Source organism: Scleropages formosus, chromosome 15, assembly GCF_900964775.1.
Source record: "Scleropages formosus chromosome 15, fSclFor1.1, whole genome shotgun sequence".
In the NCBI taxonomy this organism is placed as follows: Eukaryota; Metazoa; Chordata; class Actinopteri; order Osteoglossiformes; family Osteoglossidae; genus Scleropages; species Scleropages formosus.
The window spans coordinates 21,167,588-21,194,287 of NC_041820.1; the positions used below are offsets into that span (position 1 = coordinate 21,167,588).

The 26,700-nt window shown below is 45.3% G+C and overlaps 1 protein-coding gene across 1 annotated transcript; it reads right to left on the minus strand.

Moving 5' to 3' along the window:
- Positions 1–1,731: 1,731 nt before the first annotated feature.
- susd6 (sushi domain containing 6) lies at positions 1,732–22,935 on the minus strand. Its single transcript, XM_018727792.2, has 7 exons — positions 22,696–22,935; positions 17,061–17,211; positions 5,239–5,430; positions 4,938–5,132; positions 4,691–4,829; positions 4,198–4,586; positions 1,732–3,920 (listed from the first exon to the last, which is right to left on the minus strand). Exons 2-7 carry the CDS (start codon positions 17,167–17,169, stop codon positions 3,895–3,897), a joined length of 1,050 nt encoding a protein of 349 aa, XP_018583308.1. The 5' UTR covers positions 17,170–17,211; positions 22,696–22,935; the 3' UTR covers positions 1,732–3,894.
- Between the last annotated feature and the right edge of the window lie 3,765 nt (positions 22,936–26,700).

The window sequence follows — 26,700 nt, forward strand, 5'->3', positions numbered from 1 at the left end:
TTTCAGTCATGATCCAGAGTTCATGACCATAGGTGAGGGTAGGAACGTAGATCGACCGGTAAATTGAGAGCTTTGCCTTACGTCTCGGCTCCCTCTTCACCACAACAGACCGGTACAATGACCGCATTACTGCGGACGCCGCACCGATCCGTCCGTCAACCTGCCGCTCCATTTTTCCCTCACTCGTCAACAAGACCCCGAGATACTTAAACTCCTCCACTTGAGGGAGGAGCTCCCCCCTAATCCGGAGGGGGCAATCCACCTTTGTCCGACTGAGGACCATGGTCTCGGATTTGGAGGTGCTGATTCTCATCCCCGCCGCTTCGCACTCGGCTGCAAACCTCTCCAGTGCACGCTGTAAGTCTTGATTTGATGAAGCCAACAGGACCACATCGTCCGCAAAAAGCAGAGACGAGATCCTGCAGCCACCAAAATAGACACCCTCCGTTCCCTGGCTGCGCCTAGAAATTCTGTCCATAAAGATAATGAACAGAATTGGTGACAAAGGGCAGCCCTGGCGGAGTCCAACATGCACCGGGAACAGGTCTGACTTACTGCCGGCAATGCGAACCAAGCTTCTGCTCCGGTCATAGAGGGAACGAACAGCCCGTAGCAACGAGCCCTGAACCCCATAATCCCGAAGTACCCCCCACAGGATGCCTTCTCCAGGTCCACAAAACACATATGGACTGGTTGGGCAAACTCCCACGAACCCTCCAACACCCTAGTGAGGGTATAGAGCTGGTCCAGTGTTCCACGGCCAGGGCGAAAACCGCATTGCTCCTCCTGAATCCGAGGTTCGACTATCGGTCGGATTCTCCTCTCCAGTACCCCGGCATAGACTTTCCCAGGGAGGCTAAGGAGTGTGATCCCCCTATAGTTGGAACACAATCTCCGGTCCCCCTTCTTAAAAAGAGAGACCACCACCCCGGTCTGCCAGTCCAGAGGCACCGTTCCCGAACTCCACACGATGCTGCAGAGGCGTGTCAGCCAAGACAGCCCCACAACATCCAGAGACTTGAGAAACTCGGGGCGGATCTCATCCACCCCCGGAGCCTTGCCACCAAGGCGTTTTTTGATTACCCTGTCATGACAATAAAAATAATTTAGACTGAGGGATGTTGAAGTTTAAATAACACTGGCAAATCTGGCAATTTCGTCAAGGGGATGTGATAGTATATAATCAACCACAATCACTCCAACTTGTACGATTTCTGCTACATACACGGGCCCACAATATACCGGGGCATATGAACTTTATAGCAAGGTGTATTACGCAGATCACATACCCCAGCTTTGCCCAAAGCTCCGCACTTACTATAGTCATTCAACAGAGGAGCACGTACACTAAACCGCCACTAGATGGCAACAAAACAGCGCTCTCCTTCACTTAATTGGAAGCCAGGCTCTTTGTGCAATACAACAGGAAATGACGTCAATGCAGAGTGGGCGTCCCGTGCGCACTTACCTCCTGTGGTTTGGTCGCATAAAAGCGCCGGTGTGACTAGAGATCACTGCAAGGAAGTGAAACCCAGTGTTTTCGCGGAGCGCTAGGCCCTTAAACATGTATGTTTACTCTCAATAGGCTGCACTGCTCAGGACTTTGGCGCGTGCCTCTCAGAGCTGAAAGCAGGTGACGGGTGGTTGTTTAGTCTCACTCTTGCTGTAGCTGTGTGGCCTGTTGGCCCAGTGGGTCCAGTCCTCATGCGACTTAGACAGCAAAACATCAGGTTTCACACTTCAAAGAAACCTTTAATTAGAAATTGGTATATACAGTGTATAATTAAATTAAACTTTATACAAATATTAAAATACTATCTTCACACCCATTGCAATGTACAGAGTTCCAAAGGAAAACCAAAACAAAGAATTTAAAAGAAAACATTCTGTACAGACATTTTTTTTTTTTTTTGTCCAAATTGTGTCATTTAAGCGAATTTATGTTGAGTTTGTAGATCTATCAGTCCAGGCATGTCCATCACAGGTACAAAAACTGAACAGAGAAGACATTACACGGCTCTTTTGTGTTTTCTATGTTCAGAAAACAGCTGGAAGCATTGCCGTACAACGGCACTCTGGACATGAATATAATTAGAATGTTTTTCCATTGTACAATGATTTTAAAACTCAAAAGAAATAAATACAAATAATATCTTTCGGTGCTCAGGCTAAATCTCCAGAAGCGGCTTCTCACCATTGTCAATGCTTTGGGAAACACAGTCGACATTCTGTACTTAAGTTTAATTTGTAGTTTTAAAAAAAACAAAACAAAAAATATCCAAAGCTGATGCGTATTCATATATACCAAAACTTAAGGCCTTTAGGAATCATTGGCGCTATATCCTTGTCTGCATTTTATAAGACAATCCATAAACCAGAAAAGAAAAACCAAAAACACAAAGTTTCATTAAAAGGACTGACAGGAACGTGTGCCATTCAGCTGAACCACCTGAGTCGCCCCAGTAACCCAGTGAGCGTGGGGGGGAGAAAACTTTCCCAATTCACAAATCCCAGTCCAACTTTAGTTCGCATAGCTGAAGTAAAGCTTAAAAATCTGAGTGTGTGAAAGACAGAAATGGTAGTGAATCATATACACAGATGACATATGTATTCTTTCTGATGTATGCTCTCAGAGACAATGGTAAAATATAAAGAAAGAAAAATAAAAGAACAAAAACACCAATCTGTGTACAGGCCTCAAATTATTCCCTCTACATTTAGTAACCTTAAATAGAATTTTTATCATGTCCAATGCAATTACTTTGACTTAAATAATCGTAACATTACATAATGCACCTTAATCCAAAACACTGCTTGGCCATAATAATCATCTGTGCAAAGTTTTTATATTTATCTGTAAATCAAAGTAAAAAAATTCAGATACGTGCAAGTTGAGCTAACTTATGCGATTGAGACCACCAGTATTACCCACCCCAATCTGTATGTCCTTCTCATAATGCAGTGTGTTCCCCACCTCCCCTCCGAGTTGGACGGCAGCCTGACACTATTGCAGAATGTGAGGAAATTGCTGTGATAAATGGGAAAACACGGTGACTCGTTGTAGCTCTGTTGTCGGTGGCTATTCAAGAAACCTGAGGTGCTCGCAGCCCTCTGTGTACAGGAAGGGAGCCTGCGAGCAAGCCAACACAAACACACACATACACACTGGTGTACTTTTTCTTACAGCCATTAAGGGAAACACACACAAATACTAAGGGGAGAAAAGTGTTTAAAGGGATCCTGCTTCATTGAGAAGTGCTTTCCTTTCTGGGGTGTGTGCACATGCACATGCGCTCCCTTGCACCCCCTGGTGCAGAGGGGTGTGTCATAGTGATGAGTGCTGGTCTTCCTTCACTCTGTCTGACATGCTTCAAGTGTTTTTCCTTGGGGAAGACATTCAGCACAAGGCAAGTTCAAAGGTGGGGTGACAGGAATCTGATGCAGCAAATTAGATTTTTTTTTTTTTTTTTTTTTATAAAAAGCTCACTATTTGGGAAGGAGCTCAAATTTATGTCTGGCACACTGAAGCTTTACCACAGCGAAAAAACACACCCCCTTAGTTTTTGGTCTTTACCTAGCATATGTGGTGGGACAGCAGTGGACACTTCAGGGGACATTATGGATGTACTGCCAGAAACCCAATAAAATTTAAACTAAGTATATACAATGTCCACGTTTATATCTGTGTATTTTAAGTGAAATTTAATGACTGCATGTTTGTGACGGTGTTTGGTGGCGGTCGTTGCCGGTGCAGGAAGGCTGGGCCTGCCTTCTCAGAGAGTGCTGAAGGGCAGGGTGGTTCAGAGAAAGGCGCAGGGTGCCACGTTCCAGGAGGATGGCAGGGGAGTGGCAATGAGGAACATCTCAGTCAAGGCTGTGGGCCTGCGGCCGCATTCAAGCTTCCTTCAGCAAAGGAATGTCTGCCAGGAAGAACAACAACAGGAATCGGTTAATCTGAAGTGAGACACAGGCATTACGTGTTCTTGTGAGCTATGCTATGGTGAGTGGGGAGGAGCCCAAAGCCAGTCAATACCAGCGGCCAACGAGGAATCTGATCAGCCAAGAGTCACATAAGGGCAGATTGATGAAAACCATATAGCTCCTGCCTTAGCAAACACAAGAAGTGGACACAGCCCACGTGAGCTTCAACAGCCTGTCGAACGGTTGAGTGCGAGGTGGCAGTGAGGCGGGGCTTACCATCAGCGCAGTCTTCCGCAGATGCCAGGGACAGTAGGCTGTGCTGGTCGCTACTGTCCGAGTCCAGCCGTTGTTCAGGGACCCAGGATGAAGAGGAGGGAGTGGAGCCAGAGGAGGTGGAGGAGGGTATCTGGTGAACCAGCACCATCTCGGAGTGGAGGGATGATGTGGAGGGCAGACTGCACTCGGCCTGTGTAGCATCCTCCCCTAGGGCCCGGGCTGGCCCTTCCGCCTGTGGTCCCTCTGACAGCACAATCTGGACACGTGATTCCGGAGGGGGTACAAAGGTGCCACCGCTGCCATAAACTGCCTCTTCATAGGAGGGCAGGGACACTTGCACCCCCTCTACCACAATGGACACCGGCTGGCCGGTTACACCCTGTTCCCGCCTGCACAGTGATGTCACAATGGGAGGACATACAAATGAGGAGGCTAGAGAACACAAAGGCAGCAGAAGGTAGTGGCTAACGGGTCATGAGGAGGCTCTGCTCACCGACTGTGGTGGAAGGACTTGAGCTTGGGCTGCAGTAGGACAAAAAGCACAATGAGTAGCAGGATCAGGGCCACTGAGCTTGCGGTAGAGGCCACGATGGAGAGCGTGGGGATGCCCAGTTGGGAGGGCACCTCTTTCCCTGTGGGGGCGAGACAATCAATGGTACTCGCTGTGCTCTGCGAACCTTCTGAGCTCCAGACACCCTTCACCATAATAAAAACACTGGTGGAAGAGCCACATGACTGACCTTGGCTGAGACGGCAGCTGATCTGCATGGGTGAGTCCCACTCCCCGTTCTGGCAGGTGAGGTACTTGTAATCCCCCTTGAGAGCGTAGCCCTCATCACAGAAGTACTCGATGACGGTGCCCGAGATCAGTCGGTGACAAGGCGATGGGTGGCACGTGTAGCCCCCATTCTCAGGTGTGAAGGGCGGCCGGCACACTGCCAATCGCACATAGGAGAGCTCTGGTCATGAACAGGACCACGGGCACAACGCATGCATCTGTGGGGTCCTGCCCTTCTTAAAAGGGATGTTTCATTAGCTCACCGTCCGTCCGCACGCAGCGAGGCGGGTCTGAAGACCAGCGTCCCGAAGCCGTACAGGAGATGATGCTGGGCCCATCCACAGTGAAGCCCTGGTCACAGCCATACTGGAGGACGGTGCCCAGGGGGAAGAAGCCCTTGTTGGTCTCTGTCAGGTTCACCCAGCTGTGGGGGACACTGGGGGGCCGTGGACATTCTGGGTGGGGGAAGAATGAAAAAAATGTTATGATGCATGTTGGATCGTCATCTCCTTGTGAAATAAAGGGGCTCTAAGAATTTTGCCAAGACCCACATTGTCCTTAGGAAAACTGTCTCCCCCCCGTATAGTGCTTCTGTTGGAAGTATGATGACTGTTCAGCATGGCACTCAGAGACATGAAGGGTAATGGGTGAGCATGCTAATTACAATAACTTTTTTCATTCTTTTTGTTTTCCTTCATTCTTCATGGAGATTATGGACAGACAGCATGCGTGAGGGGGACAGGTTAAAATAAGAGATACTGACATTCCAAAGTATTTCACCAAAATTGCTCAGACTGAGTTATTTCTTGAGAATGGAATTGTAATCTGAGCAATTCCATAATTGCAGAATGAACACCATACAAGAACAATGACCTGAATACAGGCAAATTTAAAATGGAAGCATTTACACAGACCATCCAAACATTCATATCTAATCTTCTGAATAACCAACAGAATTAATCTGAGGTGATCCATTCAATGAAATCCTATTTAGAGTGAGTCTTCTCTCACTGATGATCAAGGGGCTTGAATGGACAAAGATCCAGCTGCTGGTCACACACTACAAAGGACCAAATCAGGATCTCATCTGTTCCTGTGCAGGAACGCTAGAGGTTCCCTTTCACTGCAAACCCTTAACACACATGTCACAGTGAAACCCAGCCTCAGGAACAGCAGGGAAAGCGCTGATAAGACCCCACAGCAGCAGTATCCGCCCTGCCATCTGTTGTGGCCATTTCGCCTTTACCCTCCCCCATCCTTTACTGCACCACGATAACAGCAGCACTGCTGATTTCAAACCGGTCGAAGTGTGTACATTCGCAAAGGCTGGTGTCCCGCTCACATATTCTGTCCCTAGTCTCCATCGCAGATTTAGTTTGAATCTGTGACCGAGGGGACCTGCGACACCCGTTGTTTTAATAATGATGCATCAACCCTGGTATGAGCAGGCTGGAACAAAGCACAGCCAGTTCTCTGTAAATCCAGCCAGTGGTACTAGGGATAGGTGACGCAGTCCATGGAGACCTTCCCCACATTTAAAAAGGTACACGGTCATGGAGGGACTGTAACTGATGGAGGCACTTTATCCTATAAGAGAACAAAGATGGGAGTATCCTGAGTGCTCAAGCACACCGCTAGGGGGTGTGGAACTTGAGATCAGAGACAGGCAGTATTGGGACAGAAAGTTGTTCTGTGTTAGTGTGCTGTCCCACCCCACCACACGGCTCTTTCCATATCTACTTGTGCCCTGTCATCGGTCTCAGTGGTTCGAACCGTCCAGGCATGAAAAATCTTGGTAGAAGATGAGATCAGCTGACAGGAATGCTAGAGAGAAGAGACAGCCCAGTCTGGATGCAACAAAATAAAGAAATAAAATATTTAAAACACACGGGAGCAACGTAACAGGAAAATCTGCAAGCCATCACCGAGATTAATATATCCAATTTCCCTCACAGATAAACGACATTGTAAAAATGCACATACACTACTGGAGAAATGGATCCCAGCATTTGGGATATGAAAACAAGGTACCTCAACTATTTTAAATATACAAGGTGAAAGAAAAGAGAAGAAAACATGCGGTATACAAAGTTATAGAGCATTCCAATAGAGTTTGAAAAGAATTCAACTTGCATGATGTGAAGCTACATGTCTCAGCAAGCAGCTGTGGGCTACAGATGCTCCACTTTAACTTCCCAAAAACAGAGAGAGATGACTACATGAAATTACAGGTCGAACCTCATTAACTGCCACGGTTCACTCCACTTATATACAAGCGTCATATGTTAGATGTTTTCCTATTATGTTTCATTCTGTAAGAGCACCTGCACATTGAGCTATGAAACGTGAACCATAAACAATGAAACACTGAACCAAAAGAAAAAAAAAAAAAAAAAAAAAAAAAGTCCTAACCTCAAACATTACACTAGCCTGTTACACCTTTTGTTTTCAGTTACACCATGTACTAACTTGACCCAGAACATCCAACACCATTTCGGTTTTTGATTTTTGTCATCTAAAAGTAATAAATTCCTGTCTAAAAACAGGATGTGTATGATAATGAGAAACTCAGGACAGACTGTACACTCAGGGACCAAAATCAGTGATTCACCGGTGGGGGGGGGGGGGGGGGGGGGGGGGGATTCTTTCCAGTCCTCAAAGTACAATAGAGATGATGAATCCAAATAGTGTTAAAGTGAGGTAAACAGCAACAATGACAGAAGGGAACTTTGGGATAGCTCAGTGCCAACAGGGTCAGGCTGCTTTTTTTTTTTTTTGTTTTTTGCTGTGGTTTATTCGCATGTGTTTTCAGTCCTCCCCCCATTCATAATCCACAGGATTTTGGAGTCGCGCTGTCACTTTGCGAAGGAAAGAAATGAAGCAACCCCAAAAAGCAGCAGCTTTGCCAGCGGTAAGGAGCTTCGGTGATCTATGTGGCAAAGTATTAGGTTAATCATCTGGGCGCTCCAAGCAAGGGTGCACGGCTAAGACCTGATTGTCCGATTTCAGCTGGATCTCCCCGTCTGAAGATTACTACACATCTGAGATGATGTGCTGGGTGTGCGTACTCACCAACAACATGAAACATGTAGCACAACATCAGGAGTGTTAGAGGGCTGGGGGGGGATCGATCACCCTATACCGAAATTAATTTTGGAATTAGCAGATCCCAATCTTGGCTAGTTGCTCCCAGTGAGTTTGTGTTTGTGCGGGAGGCAAAAGCCACGTCTGTCATGCAAGGGGCCTGCGAGTGCATGAACAGCTGGGAGGGAATCACATGGCCCTATGAATGGGGAACAGGGAAAGCAAACAAGCCTGTCACGGTAAACACACACACCTTGGCACAGGAAGCAGCTTCTCACAGCAACGCTGTGCTGTTCTAAAACAGGGCCTCCCGTTTAGACCATCTGTTAATGCATCTTTTCTTATTTCCTACACCTCTTTACTTAAGCAAAATCTGTGGCTCAATAATGGATTGTTAAAAATGTTTCTAAACTGTCTATAGCCCACGTTTGTGCTCAGTTCACGCGTCAGTCTTCTTTTTCTTAGTATACCGAAAAGCAAATGTATTCTTTCACACAGTTCAGGAATAACCAGACCTTATACCACGCTCACATTATCGTGTTACACACCACCACTTACGGCTGACGTGAACCAAAATACCACCCACAGAGTACACAGATTAACACGTTTACTTCTTCCCCATATGCGGAAAGCACCAGATGATGGCTCACCAGCCCACAGGCCAAACTTGGCCTGTTCACCAGCATCTGAAGCGCCTAGCCCACCATCCCCTGCTGCTACAAGAGCAAGAGATCAGAGGTGCTCAACATGTCTGGGAAAGTCAGGATGTTGTTTGTCTCAATGTTAAATATCCATTTGCTGTAGGAAGTGCAAGGTGTGGTGCGACCATGCAACCCGTCTGCCAAACAGCAGCATGCGTCTCATCTCTTAAACACACAGCATGACTGAGGTTTCTATCCAAGGTGTAGACAGTCCAGCTTCCCATGGCACTGTTCCTCATGGTAACTCAGTCCTCAAACTTAAAAGCAGAAGCTTTCGATATCATATTGTTACAGCATGCCCTTACCAGCTCATCATATCCTTGTATACACTTCTGCTATAAACCACTTCATGGGGCAATAGCTCTCGCATTCAGAAATATGGGGTTCCTATCAAGGTCAACAAGTTCAACTGCTTGACCACACTTCTTATCCATCAGTCTGTTCAGTTTCACCAAATGGGGGGGGGGGGTCCAGGGTGTAAGCAATGGAGAACTCTCCCATCTGGCCACAAGAGCGCATACTCTGTGTCATACGTTACTCGTAGCCCTATTGCTTGTCTTTTTTTGACATGCACCCTAGGATGTCAATTAACAAGCATGTCCATGTGCGCCCCATGCAAATGAAAAACTGCTACTAAGCTTTATTCTCAAAGAAAAAAATACTTTCATTTAGTATTCAAGTAGCTGCAAAGGCAAGGACTGTGCACCCGCTTACAAAGAGGGGCCAGTGCATCTGTACAGACAGGAGGTTAGTGAGGGGTTGTCCTTTGTCACCCTGGGCCCCACAGCAGAGATTCAGAACAGCAGATGGGACTGTGTTTCTCCCCTTAGCCCCTGCTCTGCAACAGTTACACTTGGAGGGCAGTGCCCTCCTGTCCCCAACAAGTTTTGGACAGCTGTAATGCATAAATGCTCTCATACCCCCTTGGGGTTTTAAGCAGGACAAAAGGTTCAATCCCAAAAGCTCAGCAAACAGCAGGGCCTTTTAACCGAGGGAGTGACAGAGGGACATGTGGTCTGTGCCTGCAGGATGAACAGATGCAGGATTAGCATAGTAGCAGGGTCAAGTGCAGCAGAAGGGGAAGGTGGGGGCACGTAGCGTAACAGGCGAGGCCAAGGTGCCACAATAAGAACTAACAATGAGGGGTGCCAGTGGCAGAATGTTGCCTCATCTTGATTTCACTATTCAGCTCATTCACAATTCCAAACAGCATAATTCATCACCACCGTCACTGTCATGAGCAGCAGCATCACAAGAAAAGCTTAAGCCTACCAAATACAGACACCTCACCTGAAGCACCAGGTTTGAAATTCATCTGCAGCTTACTACACCACACATCTCAGAAGCAGGAGGCATGGCTGGATTATATTCATGCACTAAAAAGCTCTGAAGGTTGTCCATTCGACATCCTGCAGCACCCATACAAACATTTAACCAGAACTGCTCCACACAAAAAAGTTACATGAATGTATACACCCTTTAACATTTGCAGAAGGAAAACCGCAGTTCCATTTGAGCCACCGTAAGGCCACGTGATGCCAGCAGCACCCTTGTATGCCTGATCCCCTGTGCCAGCTCCCTGCCAACAGCCACAGTGCTGCTCTACCTTTACATAACAGGCTTTAGCTGGTGGGGCAGACTGAGGCTCGCTGAGAGGACAAATCCTCTGAAACATGCTCCCTTTTTAATACACCCATTACTCTTCAGTGAAAATGACATAATACACCAAACTGAGCCTCTTGCACCTCACACAGCCGAGTCCCACCGCTTCCTGTGCCTCACGTGTGTTGATCTGTGTACTGTACGTGTCAAGAGTTACTTGGCAGTAATGGTGTGGCAGACGCGACACGTGCAACACACACAGCACATGGCGCTGTTTTCAGACAGAGGTCAGAGTGGAGACCGCACACAGAGAGAACAACACAGGGACAATAATGAAGCAGGTCTAAAACAACAGTGTTAAAATGGCATGACTGTCAGTGAAGGGGAGAAACACAGGTAAACAATGGTGTACACAAGATGAAACCTGGCCACAACAGAGCCCAGGACGCTTTACTGTTTTTACTTATCCCTTTCTGGGCAACGAAACCAGGAGCAAAGACAAAACGCAAAACTTCCCCAACAACAGCTGTACACCTACAAGACAAGCATCCATTTTTAGCTATCTGTAGGGGGACAGAACTTCTTCCATGCAATTAAACTGCAAAGGATCATACATACATCGATCAGCCACAACATTTAAACCACCTGTTTAATATTGTGTAGGTCCCCCTCGTGCCGTCAAAACAGATCTGAGCCATCAAGGCATGTACTCCACAAGACCTCTGAAGGTGGTCTCTGGTATCAAGATGTTAGCAGCAGATCCTTTAAGTCCTGTAAATTGCAAGGTGGGGCCTCCATGGATCGGACTTGTTTTTCCAGCACATCCCACAGATGCTTGATCGGATTGAGATCTGGGGAATTTGGAGGCCAAGTCAACACCCTGAACTCATGTTCCTCAAACCATTCCTGAACAATTTCTGCAGTGTGGCAGGGCCATTGCCATCAGGGAATACCGTTGCCATGAAGGGGTGTACGTAGTTTGAAAAAAATCTTTAGGTAGGTGGTACGTGTCAATGTAACATCCACATCAATGCCAGGACCGAAGGTTTCCCAGCAGAACACTTCCCAGAGCATCACACTGCCTCCCCCAGCTTGCCTTCATCCCATAGTGCATCCTGCTGCCATCTCTTCCCCAGGAAAAAGACATACATGCACCTGAGTGTCCACATGATCTAAAAGAATGTGATTGATCAGACCAGGACACTCCAAGGTCCAGTTCTGATGCTCACATGCCCATCGTAGGTGCTTTCAGCAGTGGACAAGGGTCAGAATGGGCACTCTGACCAGTCTGACTATGCAGCCTCATAGGCAGTAAGCTGCAATAATACACTGTGACGACACCTTTCCATCATGGCCAGAATTAAGGTTTTCAGCAATTTGCGCTACAGTAGTTCTATGGGATCGGACCAGGTGGGCTAGCCATCGCTCTCCACCTGCATCAGTGAGCATTGGGTGCCCATGACCCTGTTGCTGGTTCACTGGTTGTCCTTTCTTGGACAACTTTTGGTAGGTACTAACCACTGCATACCAGTAACACCCCACAAACCTTGTTTTGGAGATGGTCTGACCCAGTCGTCTAGCCATCACAATTTGGCTATTGTCAGAGTTGCTCAGATCCTTACGCTTGCCCATTTTTACTGCTTCCAACACATGAAATCCAAGAACTGACTGTTCACTTGCTGCGTAATATATGCCACCCCTTGACAGATGCCACTGTAAAGAGATAATCAATATTATTCACTTCAACTGTCATTTACATTTATTCATTTAGCAGATGCTTTTCTCCAAAGCAACTTCCAATGAACTCTATGTAGTGTCAACAGCCCACACACCTTTATTCACCAAGGTGATTTACACTGCTAGATACACTACTTACAATGGGTCACTCATCCATACATCAGTGGAACACACTCTGTTACAGACACTATGGATGAACCTGAACAGCATGTGTTTGGACTGTGGGAGGAAACCCACACAGATACAGGGAGAACACACAAACTCAGTCAGTGGTTTTAATGTTGTGGCTAATCAGTACACACACACACACACACACACACACACACACACACACACAGTATATATTACTTAATCTGAGACAGTAGTTTAAAAAATAGAAAGTGTTAAAGATTTATTTAGTATGTGACAAAGAAGTGACCAATGTTAGGCAAAACTGGCACTACTGGGATCATGAGAGGGATTGCACTGAAGCACCACTATAATTAGATTTACTGGTAAAAATAGCCTGTCTACACACATATATCCAAACCAGTCAGACAGTGTCACCTCCACAGGGATTTGATCAGTGCTCCTCTGCCTGAGCAAAAGTGGCAAACAGGTCGGACCAAATACTGGACTGCAGACACTAGGTGGGTGGGGTGACATCGCAGCTGCTGGGACTGACCTTGACCTGCGATTGGGCAGCAGCTGATCTGCATGGGTGAGTCCTACTCCCCATTCTGGCAGGTGAGGTACATGTAATCCCCTTTGAGCACGTAGCCCTCATCACAGAAGTACTCGATGACGGTGCCCAAGATCAGCCAGTGACAAGGCGACAGGTGGCACATGTAGCCCCCATTCTTGGGAGTGAAGGGCGGCCAGCACACTGCCAATCGCACATGGGAGAGCTCTGGTCACGAACAAGACCACAGGCACACAAACAACGCATGCATCTGTGGGGTCCTGCTCTGCTTGAAAGGGATGTTTCATTAGCTCACCGTCCGTCCACACGCAGCGGGGCGGGTCCGAAGACCAGCGTCCCGTAGCTGTGCAGTGGACGATGCTGGGCCCATCCACAGCGAAGCTCTGGTCACAGCCATACCGGAGGACAGTGCTCAGGGGGAAGAAGCCTTTGTTGGTCTCTGTCAAATTCACTTAGCTGTGGGGGACACTGGGGGACCGTGGACATTCTGGGCAGTGGTGAAGACCAGGGGGATGGGTGACAAGAGCTCAATGAGCTGCCCCAGAGCTCAGCTTCATACACCACATAGTTCAGGGTACAAAAGGTGCTGTACATCTTAACCATGGGCACAGGAGCAGTTCAGCAGGTCTGGGTTCAATGACATGCAGAAAGGCCAAGCCTCACCTCCCTAAATGACCCTTTCTATGGCAGAAATAAGAGCAACCATTTTGTTTAAATTCCTTATATCAAGCACATACAGCAATATTCATGGGCACACAGTGAATGCACACAGACCTGTTTCTTGCAAGTCAAGCCTGTTGAGAAGAGGAGGAGGAGAAAAAAAACAAAAAAAAACACCTTTTCTGCATTTGTTACCATCTGCTTCAAAATGTTTACTCCAGCCTCATGCAAGGCGACTGGAGGACATAGTTCTTCCAGCATTATATGTTAACCTATTGCTTTAAATAATAACACCCTGCGTTTTACAGTAACAAGTCTCCAAACTCAAATTGGCCATTTCCTGTCAGAGCAGCTGTGGCAGCAGAGAACGTGCTCAACTGTGTGCTGCTGTCTCCCATTAGTGCCCTGCGATATCGCCGACTCACTTTTCATATTTCAAACTAATTCTGCAGTCTGGACAGTTTGACCCAACACACAGTAGGCTCTGAAAAAACCTTGAAACCCTTTCATCAAGCAAGCCAAACTGAATACTCTCCAAAAGAAAACGATACAAGTGTTGTAGGTTTAATCCAACTCCCCTTATGTATGTTCAGCACAACTGAAAAGGTCCGACTGACCGTTTACTACTAGGCAGTAATTTCCACTCCATTTTCCAAACCTCAACATGTACTTTCCAGAAAAATCCAAAATATACTCACTACATTCCTGTAACGAATACACCAAGGGCTTGGTTGAACAGCTATGGATACAAGGGGAATGTACCAGGTGTCCTAAAACCTGTCTCGAGTCATGAATGACTAAAGCCTGAATGATGATTCCACTAAATCTACTTCTATGGTATCTCCTTTTCAAATAAAAAAACCAGAAAAATTAAGATTAAGCTAATATCTGTCATATGAACAATCGTTAGCAGGTAAACCTACAGGCTGAAATTAAATGGTGGTGCTTTGCTAACAATATAAATATACATACCAGCAACTCTTACCGAGTCTTACAAACAGCTATGTGACTGTCGGGACAGGTAATTTGCAAAATTTTACACAGACAAGTAGAACCATTCTGAAATCTGCCCAATGAACAATAAAGACAAATGAGAAATGTGATGCAAAACAATTGTCCTTGCTTTTCTGGGTGATTCCCTTATGTTAGTGCCTTTTTGTAAGTATTCTTCATTATACATGACACCCTAACTGCATCACTTTGATTACAAGGATATTTTAAACCTTGACATTTACTTATTTGTGTTTCTAATAATGTTCCAGAACTGGACAGGTGCAAAATCTGATGATACTGTAAAAAGGTAAAATGCACCTCTCATGTGGATAGCCAAATTCAAAAAGTTAATGTCAAGCCCTGCATATGAACAAGGGGGGGAGGAGAAGAGAGGGGGGGAAAAAAAAAAAAAAAAAACAGAAATGGAGCCCATGCTTCTCCAAGTAATCCTGCAATATAAGCAAGCCCCAATTTCCCAGTTCAAACACACTGCTGTATGCCATACACACAAAGGTGAGTGCCAAGGAGCCCTGGAGTGAGATCATGGAAATCAACTTCTTAAAAAGAAAAGGTCACTGCACAAATCGTTGAGGATGAAAACTTGTTTGTTCACTTGAAGCAGGCTGTGCACCAAGCACAACTTCCTTCTTTACAAGATAGGCAGAGCAGGACATTCACCACAGCTACCAATGCATACACAGGCTTACCAGAGCAACAGCTTGTTTCAGAACATCACGTAAACTGGGTCCAAAACTGAAAGCCTGGCACAAAGAATATAACTACTGTATATGTATAGTACCAAGGTGCTTCTACCACATCAAGGCTGGAAACAAAAACTCCCAAGGAGATTAAACAGGTGTGTGGAAGATGCCGCCTTCTATTAATTACCCTGAATGGAGCATCTGATGCCATAAAACACACTGGAAACTGGAGGAAAAATACCAGTGGCTATGAAACAGAACTCCAGTTAAGTAAAATCAGAACATTAATGGTACGTAAAGCTTTCTACACATAAAGAACGGAATGACACTTCCGCAAAAAAAAAAAAAAAAAAAAAAATAGCAGAGTACTTCCCCCACTGAGAAGACAGTAAATAATTTCATCTAACTTCCTGTTCTTAGTTTCTGCTTTTATGGTGTCTATTCTCACTTCCTGTGTAATTCGACACTGGGCTACAGCATATGTACACATAGTGAGATGAGCACTATGGGTAGAGGGGCATATGGTTGTCAGTGAGTCAGCGATCATACATTAATGTACAGGTTCCTTTGGCATCATGTAGGTTTCATTTACATTTATTCACTTAGACGCTTTTCTCCAAAGCTACTTACAATGGATATTATGTAGGGTTACTAGCCCACACACCTAATTCACCAAGGTGACTTACACTGCTAGATACACTACTACAATCGGTCACATCCATACATCAGTGGAACACATTCTCTCTGTCACTCACACACTATGGGGAACCTCAACAGCATGTCTTTGGACTGCGGGAGGAAACCCACACAGACACAGGGAGAACATGCAAATTCCACACAGACTGAGCGAGGATCGAATCCACGTTCTCTCGCAACACCCAGGTGCTGTGAGACAACAGCGCTACTTACTGTGCCACTCACTGTGCTGCTTCATTTAAAGGTGTCAAAGCTCACCTTTTTCGGACACACTTCTCCCCTCATCTTGATTGAAGCACGATAACTGTGTTCGTTTATTTTAAAAAAAACTATTTGCTGAAGAATGGATAAACCTTTATGAAGCTATTTGTGTGACTTATTCTGGTTAATGTGGTGATTGTGACAAATTGACTGTACTCAAAAATCATGTCTGCATCCAAATACTCTTTTTCCAGCATCTGCTAAATGAATTAATGTTAATGTAAGTGTAGACACCAACTGCAATCTCAATTGCCTAGCCGATGGTGATGCAACAAAAACTTCTTTGGTCGTTGTCGACAGTAAAGATTTGCCAGCATTCATTTCTCTCATTGCCTTGCAAGGACTGTGACTGGCCTATTGCCACAGTACTGAGTCTATATATGGCCTCTTCCTCTCAGACATGCAGTCAGCACAAGCAGTCCTGGGGGTTAATTCCCAGCACGTGCACAGCCAAAGAGAGGGATATGGTTTTTCCAGGCTCTGTCCTTTACGCAATAGTCAGCATCTTTGGGAGCCATGGGACCTCCTGCCTCTCAGCTCCCAGGCAGCAGCCTGACAAGACACTAAAGTCCGTTGCGCCGAAGACACAAGGGACATCTTGGATGTGAAAAAAAACCTGGGAGAGGACAGAAAATGCAAGGCCAAGGGAATAATGGTCGCAAGGGATGGCCACATCACCAGTCGTCATCTTCTGTTTCTGCTGCCCTTTTCTCCATATAGAGAATGACTGTATACAACAGAGTTTTATATTTTCCCTCCCAACCAATACCAAGTGCTCAAGGTCTGAAATCTATCGATATTGTTGTGGAAGGCATTCAGAAAGCCTTCACAAGATAGATTTGTCTTATTCTCTTCTCCTTCCACTCTCAAATCCTGAGAAGATGTGCTGTTTCACCTCAGCTAACACAAGCTGCACAGGATCAGTGACGTGGCTTTGAACTTGGCTGAGCACCCTTTGGCACTTTTACCTGAACCGAGTCCTTTGGAACCGGTGGCCAGGAAGAGTAGCAGAGACAGGAGCGTTCCAGCAAAGTGGACAGGGGATCTTTTCTCAGACACTACCATTCCATCGCTCATGTTTTATTCCAGCTGCAGAATGGGAATCCTCTGTGGTGGAACCTGAAGGGAGAGACAGCCACTAGTAAATCTCAAGTTCTCAACCTCACACAAAATATACTTGTTAGGCTCTCATTTCTCGACATACGAATCATGCCTCCTTAGAACCATGGTTAATGTTTACAGGGAATGATAACCCATGTAAGACTATCCTGTTTTTAATCAGTGCTGAATGACTTCCTCTGTTTGGCTGCTTGCCAATCAGCAGCAAACAGAAGATCTAGCCATACAGTATTAGGGTAGGACTTCATGGTTGACTATTCCATGAGTACATGCGCTTGGTTATTAACTAATCCAAACACAAAGGTAGTAATTAAAAATATGCGCACACAATCCAGTCACAAGAAGAGTGCTAACTTTTATTCAGGTGTCAGTACAGAGAAAACCAACAAGTGTTGCTGTTGCAAGAATATGGACTAAGGAAGTGAATCATAACCAACCAGCTGCTGAGAAAGAGCACAAAAAAGAGGACAGGAAGTCTCTTGGCAATGTGTGGGGGGGGGAATTCCTTTGTTGTATAACAGAGGCCCACTGTAACACGTGGTAGGAATGCATACATCTGCCCGCCTACTCCATGACTGCAGGGCTGCTCCGATCTTGCATTAAAAGCCCACAGCCCAGGGTAATTACAAGAAAATTGAATCCAGGTGCAGTCGCTTGCCTGAGAAGCAAGCAATTTAAATTCCTCCACGTCACATCAGTGCTGATGATTCGTTCCATTAACTTTCTGAATATGATAATAAATGATAACCTTTCTGAAGAGAGAGTCCATTGCTCATCTGCAGCAAATGGCACTGGGAGGAATACCGGGTGTGGAACAACAGGTCCCACACACTGTGAAAGTTTCGTGCTGCTTCACTTTATCTTCTGTAGAGGTTGAGAAGCATCTCACAGTGTCAGGGACATGTACTGAACTGCATGCCCCCTAACCAAAGGATGCTGCCATAGGCAAGAATGGCACAGGAGGGTACTCTTTGAGCTACAACTGTACTGTCAGAACAGTGCCCTGCAAAGTGTCTGCTACATGCTGAGATCCAAACAAGTTCTTAGGAGTTTGACATCTTATGTTATCACAAGAACAAAGTCATTATGAAACAGGCACACAAATGGAATACCTGTCATGAATTTGAACAAATATTCCAACTTTGAACTCAACACAAACCAACAAAAAATAACATCCAGTGACACAAGTCAAAGCAAACAAAACCTTAAATATAACCCTGCGTATTAGTGACAGAAGTGGGTGCAGATTAACAGCTCAAATTTTGAAATAAACAAAAAGGTTTATTAAAATTAACACAAGGATTACCTGTAAATAAGCAGAGCCCCTTACACTTTTTAAATATGCAACTTTTAACTTGTTTGTCCAAAAGTCAATAGAAAGTGGTGGGTAGTAACAAGTGACATTTTCTCAGTTACCTGTACTTAAGCAAATTTTGAGAAACTGTACTTTAATTGAAGATTTTGACATTGATAATTAAGTACACCCGCAGGGGGGGGGAGTATCTTTACTATGTTTCTGTCATCTACTTTTGAATTTAACTCACTCTCCTTAAAACTAACAAAAGCAATAACACCATGAACCGTGATGTCATCTGTGGATTCCATTAGCTATTTTCAGCTGTCAGTCATAGGGACATTTATAGTAAATCACTAAAGACATCTTTACGGTGTGATTACATTAGCAAAGTACACCCAGAGTGAGACCAATCAGAGCTCAAATTCAGTTTTGTAACTCCTTGACAACCTAGTTCATTCACTGCCAGTGAAGGCAACTCAGGAAAAAAAAAATGTATTTAAGTATGTTCATTAGATTGAAAACTAATTTGTTGACCATTAATATAATAATATTAAACAAAATTTAATATTACTGGTATGAAATATTTTTGATATAACAAGTCTGTACCAAAGGCCGTCAATCTTGGAGAACATGAACAAAAAACATTACAGTAGGTTGTTGCTGTACTCTTGTTATTTAGCTAGCTTGCTACCCATTCACTAATGAGGTAATAAGATGCGTGTGTGTGTTTGCTAACCAAAATGTCAATGTCAACATTAGCACTGCAGTGTCACTTAATTACATTACACACCATTTAGCTAGCTGCTATCAACCAGCTATAAACCTTGTGTTCAAGCCAATGCTTGTCACTGTGTAATTTTGGAGTCCTAAATGAATCATTGCCAAGCTGGATAACTGTCAAAACAGCTAGAATGACTAAGTAAAACAAGTGAGTGCAAAGAATAATTAACCCTTTATGCTTTCACCTTTCCTTCAATTTGGAGCATTTGAACTGTGACAGGCATTTTTCATTTGTTAAGTATTTGGACTTTGTTACTTTGACACTGGGTTGTCTATTCAAATCTGCATCTGCCCACTGTTATATTACCTTTGAGAGAGGAATCGATCCTCAATTTCTGCACTGTAAATGGCTTGGGGTTTAACTTGGTAAACAGCTGTAAACTGATTTGGATATAGGCATCAGCTAAATGAAAACTGGATGTAAACTTCATTTTGAGCTGTGGATAGCATACTGGTTAAAGATACCACCTGGCAACCAAAAGACAAGTTTGAAACCCTACCCCTGTAATATACTGTATATAGTTCAGGTACATAGCCCAAATTGCTCCAATAAATGTAACCTGTAAAAATGGTTAAATATGTTAAGTAACGTAGTTTACAAGCCTAAAATTGTAAGTAACCTTTGACAAAGGGGTCAAACCATGGCTAATAATACCTAGCAGACTAGTCTTTCATTTGTTTAGTATGTATTTGAATAAACTAATTGACAATATCTAATTTTATTTTATTGAAAATTACTGAAGCTGTTCACATTTCTAGGCGTTAATATTAAAAAGCATATGAGAATTAAAGTAACATCAGTACTTGAGTAGTTTTTTTCTTTTTTTACCTGACAGTTTCTGTGGGTACTATACCCACCTCTGAATCGAAACTAGCAAAAATGACAGGCATGGTGTAAAACAAAAGGAAACGTCAAGGAGAATGCTGAAACAACTCTGACAAAAACTTCAACCTGAACAAGTCCTGTTATGTTTTAATTCAAGGATGCTCAGGAGGAATACATTAACATGTATTTGCAGAGTGCCTTGATCTCTGCATGTCTGATACAGAGAGCTCACATGTCGTGGAGTGTGTTGCTGCATGTGTACACAGCTCAGCTCCTGTACGGGCGTCTCCAGATCCACCACAGAGGCCAAAGTGCTCCACACCCAGCTCTGGAATGACACAAAAGGCAGCACAGTGCTGCTCTGCTTCCTTGTTATGGTTCCAGGGCAAGAACCACATGACTGTATACCCCACCCCCACAGCACAGATGCTTAACCCTCTCCTGACAGCTGCCTCATGGTAACACCAACCGTTAGAGGACACACAATACTCTACTGCAGCCTACAAGCCCCATTACATTCTAAAAACTTTTGGACGCACTCCTCTCCTGATCTCTTAATTGTTATATAAATTTATATCGCACCATCTGTTATGATCACCTTTGGATTTCCTACTAATTCTACAGACAGCTCCTTGTGTAATGCATACTGGAAAAGAACAGTTACATCAGACAAACGTGTATTTAAAGCTCTTTGCCTTTTGTGAACTGCACTTTGTTTACCCTAACTTGTACGTTGCTTTGAAGAAAAGTGTGTAAATGAATAAATGTACTTCATTTTCCTTCAGGAAGAGTGAGGAAACACAAAGCTTTTAAACTTTAGCGGCAGTGGTGTTTCTTCAAAAAAAAAAAAAAAAAGGCAAAGAGGGAAAACACCCATGAGAGAATGCAAAACATGCTCTGGCTTTCTAGGACCTCCAAATGGAGAGGGAACGAGTGAGGCAGGCAGCAGCCGCTTAGAGACAGCTACCCGACAACCCTCGGCCTGGAGGGCTCCTGCAAAGAAAGGCCTTTTGTTGTGCTGCATTCTGGCTCGCTAGCACCCCCGCAGGGTACCCCTTCCCCACTTTACCTTGAAAAGGAGAAATCTGAGGCACTGCCACACAGAAAGACCTCCAAGGAAGCAGAGCTCAGTGCACAGGTTAGCAGATTTACAGATGATATTTGGCTAAGCAAAGTGACACCGATTGCACACCAGCTCCCATCCTTCCTCCATAGTGCACCCTTCACACATGATAGTCCAAAAATGATGTGAACACCACACACTGTTCTGCACCACCATTAACACTGTGTTTTAGGATAAGTTAGTAGTGGAGTTATTTGCATTTTGCAATCCATCATCTCCAAATGTGCCTTCCACATTCCTTCAACCATTTCTTCTATATTAACTTTAAAAAAAAAAGAAAAAAAAAAAAAAAAAACTATTTTAGTTCATTCTTTTGAGGGCCTAGTTACAAATAACTAGTCAAATGTAACCAAGGCAGAAGTGCTGACATGGGGAAAAACCTTTAGAAAAAAATTATATATAACAAACAAGGGCAGTTGAAAGGCTGAATAACAAAATTTAACAAAAGACTCTTGCAGTATGTCACCTGTAGTATCACAGCACTTTGTTAGAGAGATTCATATTTACCTAAGAGACAAAATGGCAATACCATCAGCACACACACACACGTTCTCTCTTCTAAGTGTGTGTGTGTGTGTGTGTGTGTGTATGTGTCTGAACACAGAGGAGCTTGTAAAAGTAATCCAGTCCATCCATGTTGTTGTCTATGTGTGTGTAACAGAGTCAGCAGCTGGTCTTCTGGCTGTCAGCAGGTCCATATTTCACCACTTTGTTCCTTTGTTCCTAATAACACTTTTAAATGTATTGATTGATACAGAGAGAGAGACATAGAAGTACTGAACCCAACACAGATGGCAACTTTACTTTGTAATGCCGGAAGAAACAGCGCACAGCCTCATTCTGCCAAAAAACGCTCGGCTCCAGGTTCCACATCGTATACAAAATAATTATTAATCATGGTGGAGTTACATGATGACGGACGTGTGTCCTGAGGGCAGTACGACACGGTCACGCCGGTGTGAAGAGCCGGGGAGACCGTTCCGAGAGGTGTGGGTCTGCTGTGTGTGTACACGCGCGCGCGCGCGCGAGCGAAGGTGGCGCGAGCGAACAAAGCGGCCGATGGAAGCTTAGCAAGCGGTGGCTAACAGAACATACGGCCGACAGATCACACACAATAAACCAGGCCAGGGGACAGTCAGGCCCTTGTCTTGGCCACGGTAACACTGAACTGCATTAGACGGACACGCACGTATGAAAATTCAACGTAAAGTACGGACTTGTCATTTCGTCCGTCTTCACCCTCTTCTTCCGCACCTGTGTGACCTGATACGTTTCCGAGAATATGCCGCGTTTCTCCTGCCTCTCGTCTCGATTCCGGGTATGTGGCACTGAGCTGCGGACCCTCCGCTCTCCGCTCTGCTCCGACGCCGGTACGGGTGAGAGGAGTGGGCCCGTCGCGCCTGGACTGAACAGCGAAACGGCGAGCGAATGTCAGTCTCTGTCTGAGTGGACACTTACCAACTCAACAACGGCCAGCAGCTTCACGGTCCCCCGTCGCCTTAATTACTTTCGAGACATGTACTTTGTTGGACAAAGGCCGGGAGACAAGCCCAAGAAAGTGTCACTGTTTGAGTTCTTTTGGGGGAAATTTGCGGTTTCAAGCGCTCGCTTCTCCGTCTTCTTCCGCCCGCGAATGGGATCGCTGGTAAATGGCAGCAGCGGAAGCGGACGCCCTTTCGTCTGTCGGTCTCCAGCAGCGGCCTCGCTCTCGCCCCGTCTCCATGGAAACGGACACGAGCCCGGACGTAGGAGGGAGAGGAGGGAGGGAACTCGCACGGTGCGAATCAGCTGACCGCGCTGCGCAGTGGCGACTTGGTTGATATGACTGACGGGTGACAGTAGTCGCCGACAGGAAGGGCAACGTCAGCGTCAGTGTGGACGGCATTTTAGTGTCACAATGAGAAATTGTCACCTCAGAGTGCACTGTCAAACTGGTTGGTGACAATTTTGTTTCTCTGAACACATGCGTCGTTCTGTGACAGGTCCTCCTGACTCCATGTGTGGTTTTGGGCCAGATGTGATGTCACAGTCAAATAATCTAATGTCATTCATATAGTTTTATGTCAAACATTATAGTTTCAGTTTTTACGTGTAGCCCCAGCTCTGAGGTGAATGCCGTGATGTGGGCGGCAAAGGGTGACAACTGCCACCTAGTGGTTAAAAATATCCCATACACTGTATTCAGATAAGGTAAATTCTGCAACAAAGTCCATAGTAATAATAGAATCACTTTAAACATAAGGATAGAGAGAAAAACACTACATTAAAAATGCGTACAACTACCGAGCATATTTCCCCACAAATCAGGTGAAGGGGAGCCTGCATTTGTGTGTGTTTGTAACATATGTAACGTGTAGGTAACAGAGAGAGGGTGTTCCACTGATGTATGAATGAGTGACCCATTGTAAGTAGTGTATCTAGCAATGTAAGTCACCTTGATGAATAAGGTGTGTGGCCTGATAACACTGCATAGAGTTCATTGGAAGTTTGCTTTGGAAAAAAGTGTCGGCTAAAATTCTTAAATTCCGAAGAGATCTACAGAACTGCTCTGTTTTCTGCTTTATGGAGACGCGGCTTACCGCCAGCACACCGGACTACGCGGTCAAGCCCGAGGGCTTCTCAATTTACTGTGCAGATTGGACTGATTCATCGGGGAAAAAGAGAGGAGGGGGCATATACTTTCTTATTAACAACGCACAGTGCACGAATGTGGAAGTGATTGCACAGAACTGCACTCCAGACCTTGAATACCTTCTGATCAAATGCCGACTGTTCTACCTGCCCAGGGAGTTCTCGGCTGTGCTCATGGCTGCAGTTTATATCCCACCCCAAGGGAACACACACAGCGTGCTGAACGAACTGTACCACGTCATCACTAAGTATGAGAACAAGCACCCAGATGGACTGTTCATTATCTCTGGGGACTTTAACCAAGCTGATTTCAGGAATGTGTACCCCAAGTACCATCAGCACATCTCCTGCCCCACCAGAGGCTCAAACACCCTCGACCACTGCTACGCTTCACACAAAGGTGCACACCGCTCCCTGCTGCGTCCACACCTCGGGGAGTCAGATCACACCTCGATTCTGCTGCTCCTGGTCTACAAGCAGAAACTCAAGCGAGAGGAGTCTGTGACGCGCAGTGTGCAGCGCTGCACACCAGAAGCGGAGGAAAGGCTCCAGGACTGCTTTGACTCCGTAGACTGGGACATGTTCAGAAACTCATCCTCCAATCTGGACGAGTATGCCACAGTGGTCATGGACTTCATCTGCTACTGTGTTAGTGTCTGCATACCTCATAAAACAGTCTGCTCATTCCTCAACCAAAAACCATGGATAACCGCCGAAATCTGAAATAAGATCCGCACGTGAACTTGCGTGTTTCAGTAAGGAGACACAGACGCATACAAGAAGAGCAAGTATGAGCTCCACAAAGCCATCGCCAACGCAAAACGGGAATGTAGCAGGAAGGTGGAATCAGCATTTAACTGCACTCAAGATGCATGTAGGCTGTGGCAGGGAATCCAAACTTTAACAGATTATAAACCACAGAGGCGGTCATTGACAGGTGCTGCTGCGTCTCTCCCTGACAAACTGAATGCGTTTTATGGCCACTTCGAGTTTGAGAACAAAGACCCCCCGCTGTGAATCCCCACAGTACATGATAACGCCGGTCTCACCGTCTCTGTGGCACAGGTGAGAAAAACTTTTAGCCAAGTCAACATCCGCAAAGCTGCTGGTCCGGACGGAATTTCAGGGCGAGTTTTAAAAACATGCAGTGAGCAACTGGCTACTGTCTTCACGGACATATTTAACACCTCCTTAAAAAGCTCAACTGTACCCACTTGTTTCAAAAACACCACCATCATCCCTGTTCCTAAGAAGAACAAAGTGAGCTGCCTTAGTGACTATCGCCCAGTGGCACTGACCCCCATTGTAATGAAATGCTTTGAGAGGCTGGTGCTGGGACACATTAAGGACACCATCCCAGACACTCTGGACCCGCTGCAGTTTGCCTACCACCACAACAGATCCACTGAAGACATAATATCACACACACTTCACACCATTCTGTCTCACCTGAATAATAAAAACTGCTATGCAAGGCTATTGTTTGTAGACTATAGCTCAGCATTTAACACTGTCATCCCAACCAAGCTGATCCAGAAACCACTAGGGCTGGGACTGAGTGCCGCATTGTGCAATTGGATCCTGGATTTCCTCACCAACAGACCCCAGCGTGTGCGGATTGGCAGTAATACCTCCTCCCCACTAATCCTCAACACTGGCACTTCACAGGAAAGCGTCCTGAGCCCAGTGCTATACTCCCTGTTCACACATGACTGTGTGGCCAGTCACAGCTCCAACACCATCATAAAGTTTGCTGACGATACCACCATTGTGGGTCTGATCACCAACAATGATGAGACGGCCTACAGAGAGGAGGTGAGGCTCCTGGCAGAGTGGTGCCAGGACAACAACCTGTCTCTCAATGTCAGTAAAACTAAAGAGTTGGTGATTGACTTCAGGAAACAGGATATGGTTCAGGCACCCATCTACATAAGAGGGGACATTGTAGAGAGGGTCAACAGCTTCAAATTCCTCGGGGTCACCCTCACTGCCAAACTCACATGGACTGAGCACACAGCATCAACCATCAAAAAGGCCCATCAACGCCTCCACTTCCTCAGGCGTCTGAAGAAAGCCAGAATGTCTACTACAGTCCTCACCACTTTTTACAGGTGTGCTGTGGAGTCTGTCCTCACAGGGTATATTATATCCTGGGGTGGCAGCTGCTCCATACAGGACAAGGAAGCCCTACAGAGGGTGGTCAAAATGGCTCAGGAAATCATCGGCACACAGCTACCAGCAGTACAGGACACCTACACCACACGCTGCCTCAGAAAGACGATGCGCATCATGAGAGATCATAGTCACCCTGCACGGGCACTTTTCTCTTCCCTGCAAAATGGCTTAGATCTATTCGAACCCGCACAGCTATGTACAGGAACAGCTTTTACCCCACTGCTGTAAGAGTATACAACACTAACCAATGTGCTACCTTTAGTAATTAGAGTTGGACTGCTCCACCCAAGCACATTGGTAAATTACACTGCCACTTTAAGCATTCTCATTCTCTCGTTCTGAGTTCTCTGACTGTCAACTGGCATTATTGCTACTACTGTTACAATTATTTATTGCTATTGCTGTTGCACTACTCACTGTCATCGTCATTGTTTTGTTTGTACAGTATTTCTGTTGTCCACAGTCTGTGGAGAAGCATTCAGGAAGATTTTCATGATACATGTACATGGTACTTGTATCTATAGCAATAAACTTGAAACTTAAATAAATAAATGTAAATGCAAATATGTAATATACAATCTGTATATTGTATTATGCTATATTGCTTATTAAATACTGTAATAAACAGTATGTCAATTTTAACAGCTACATTGCTAC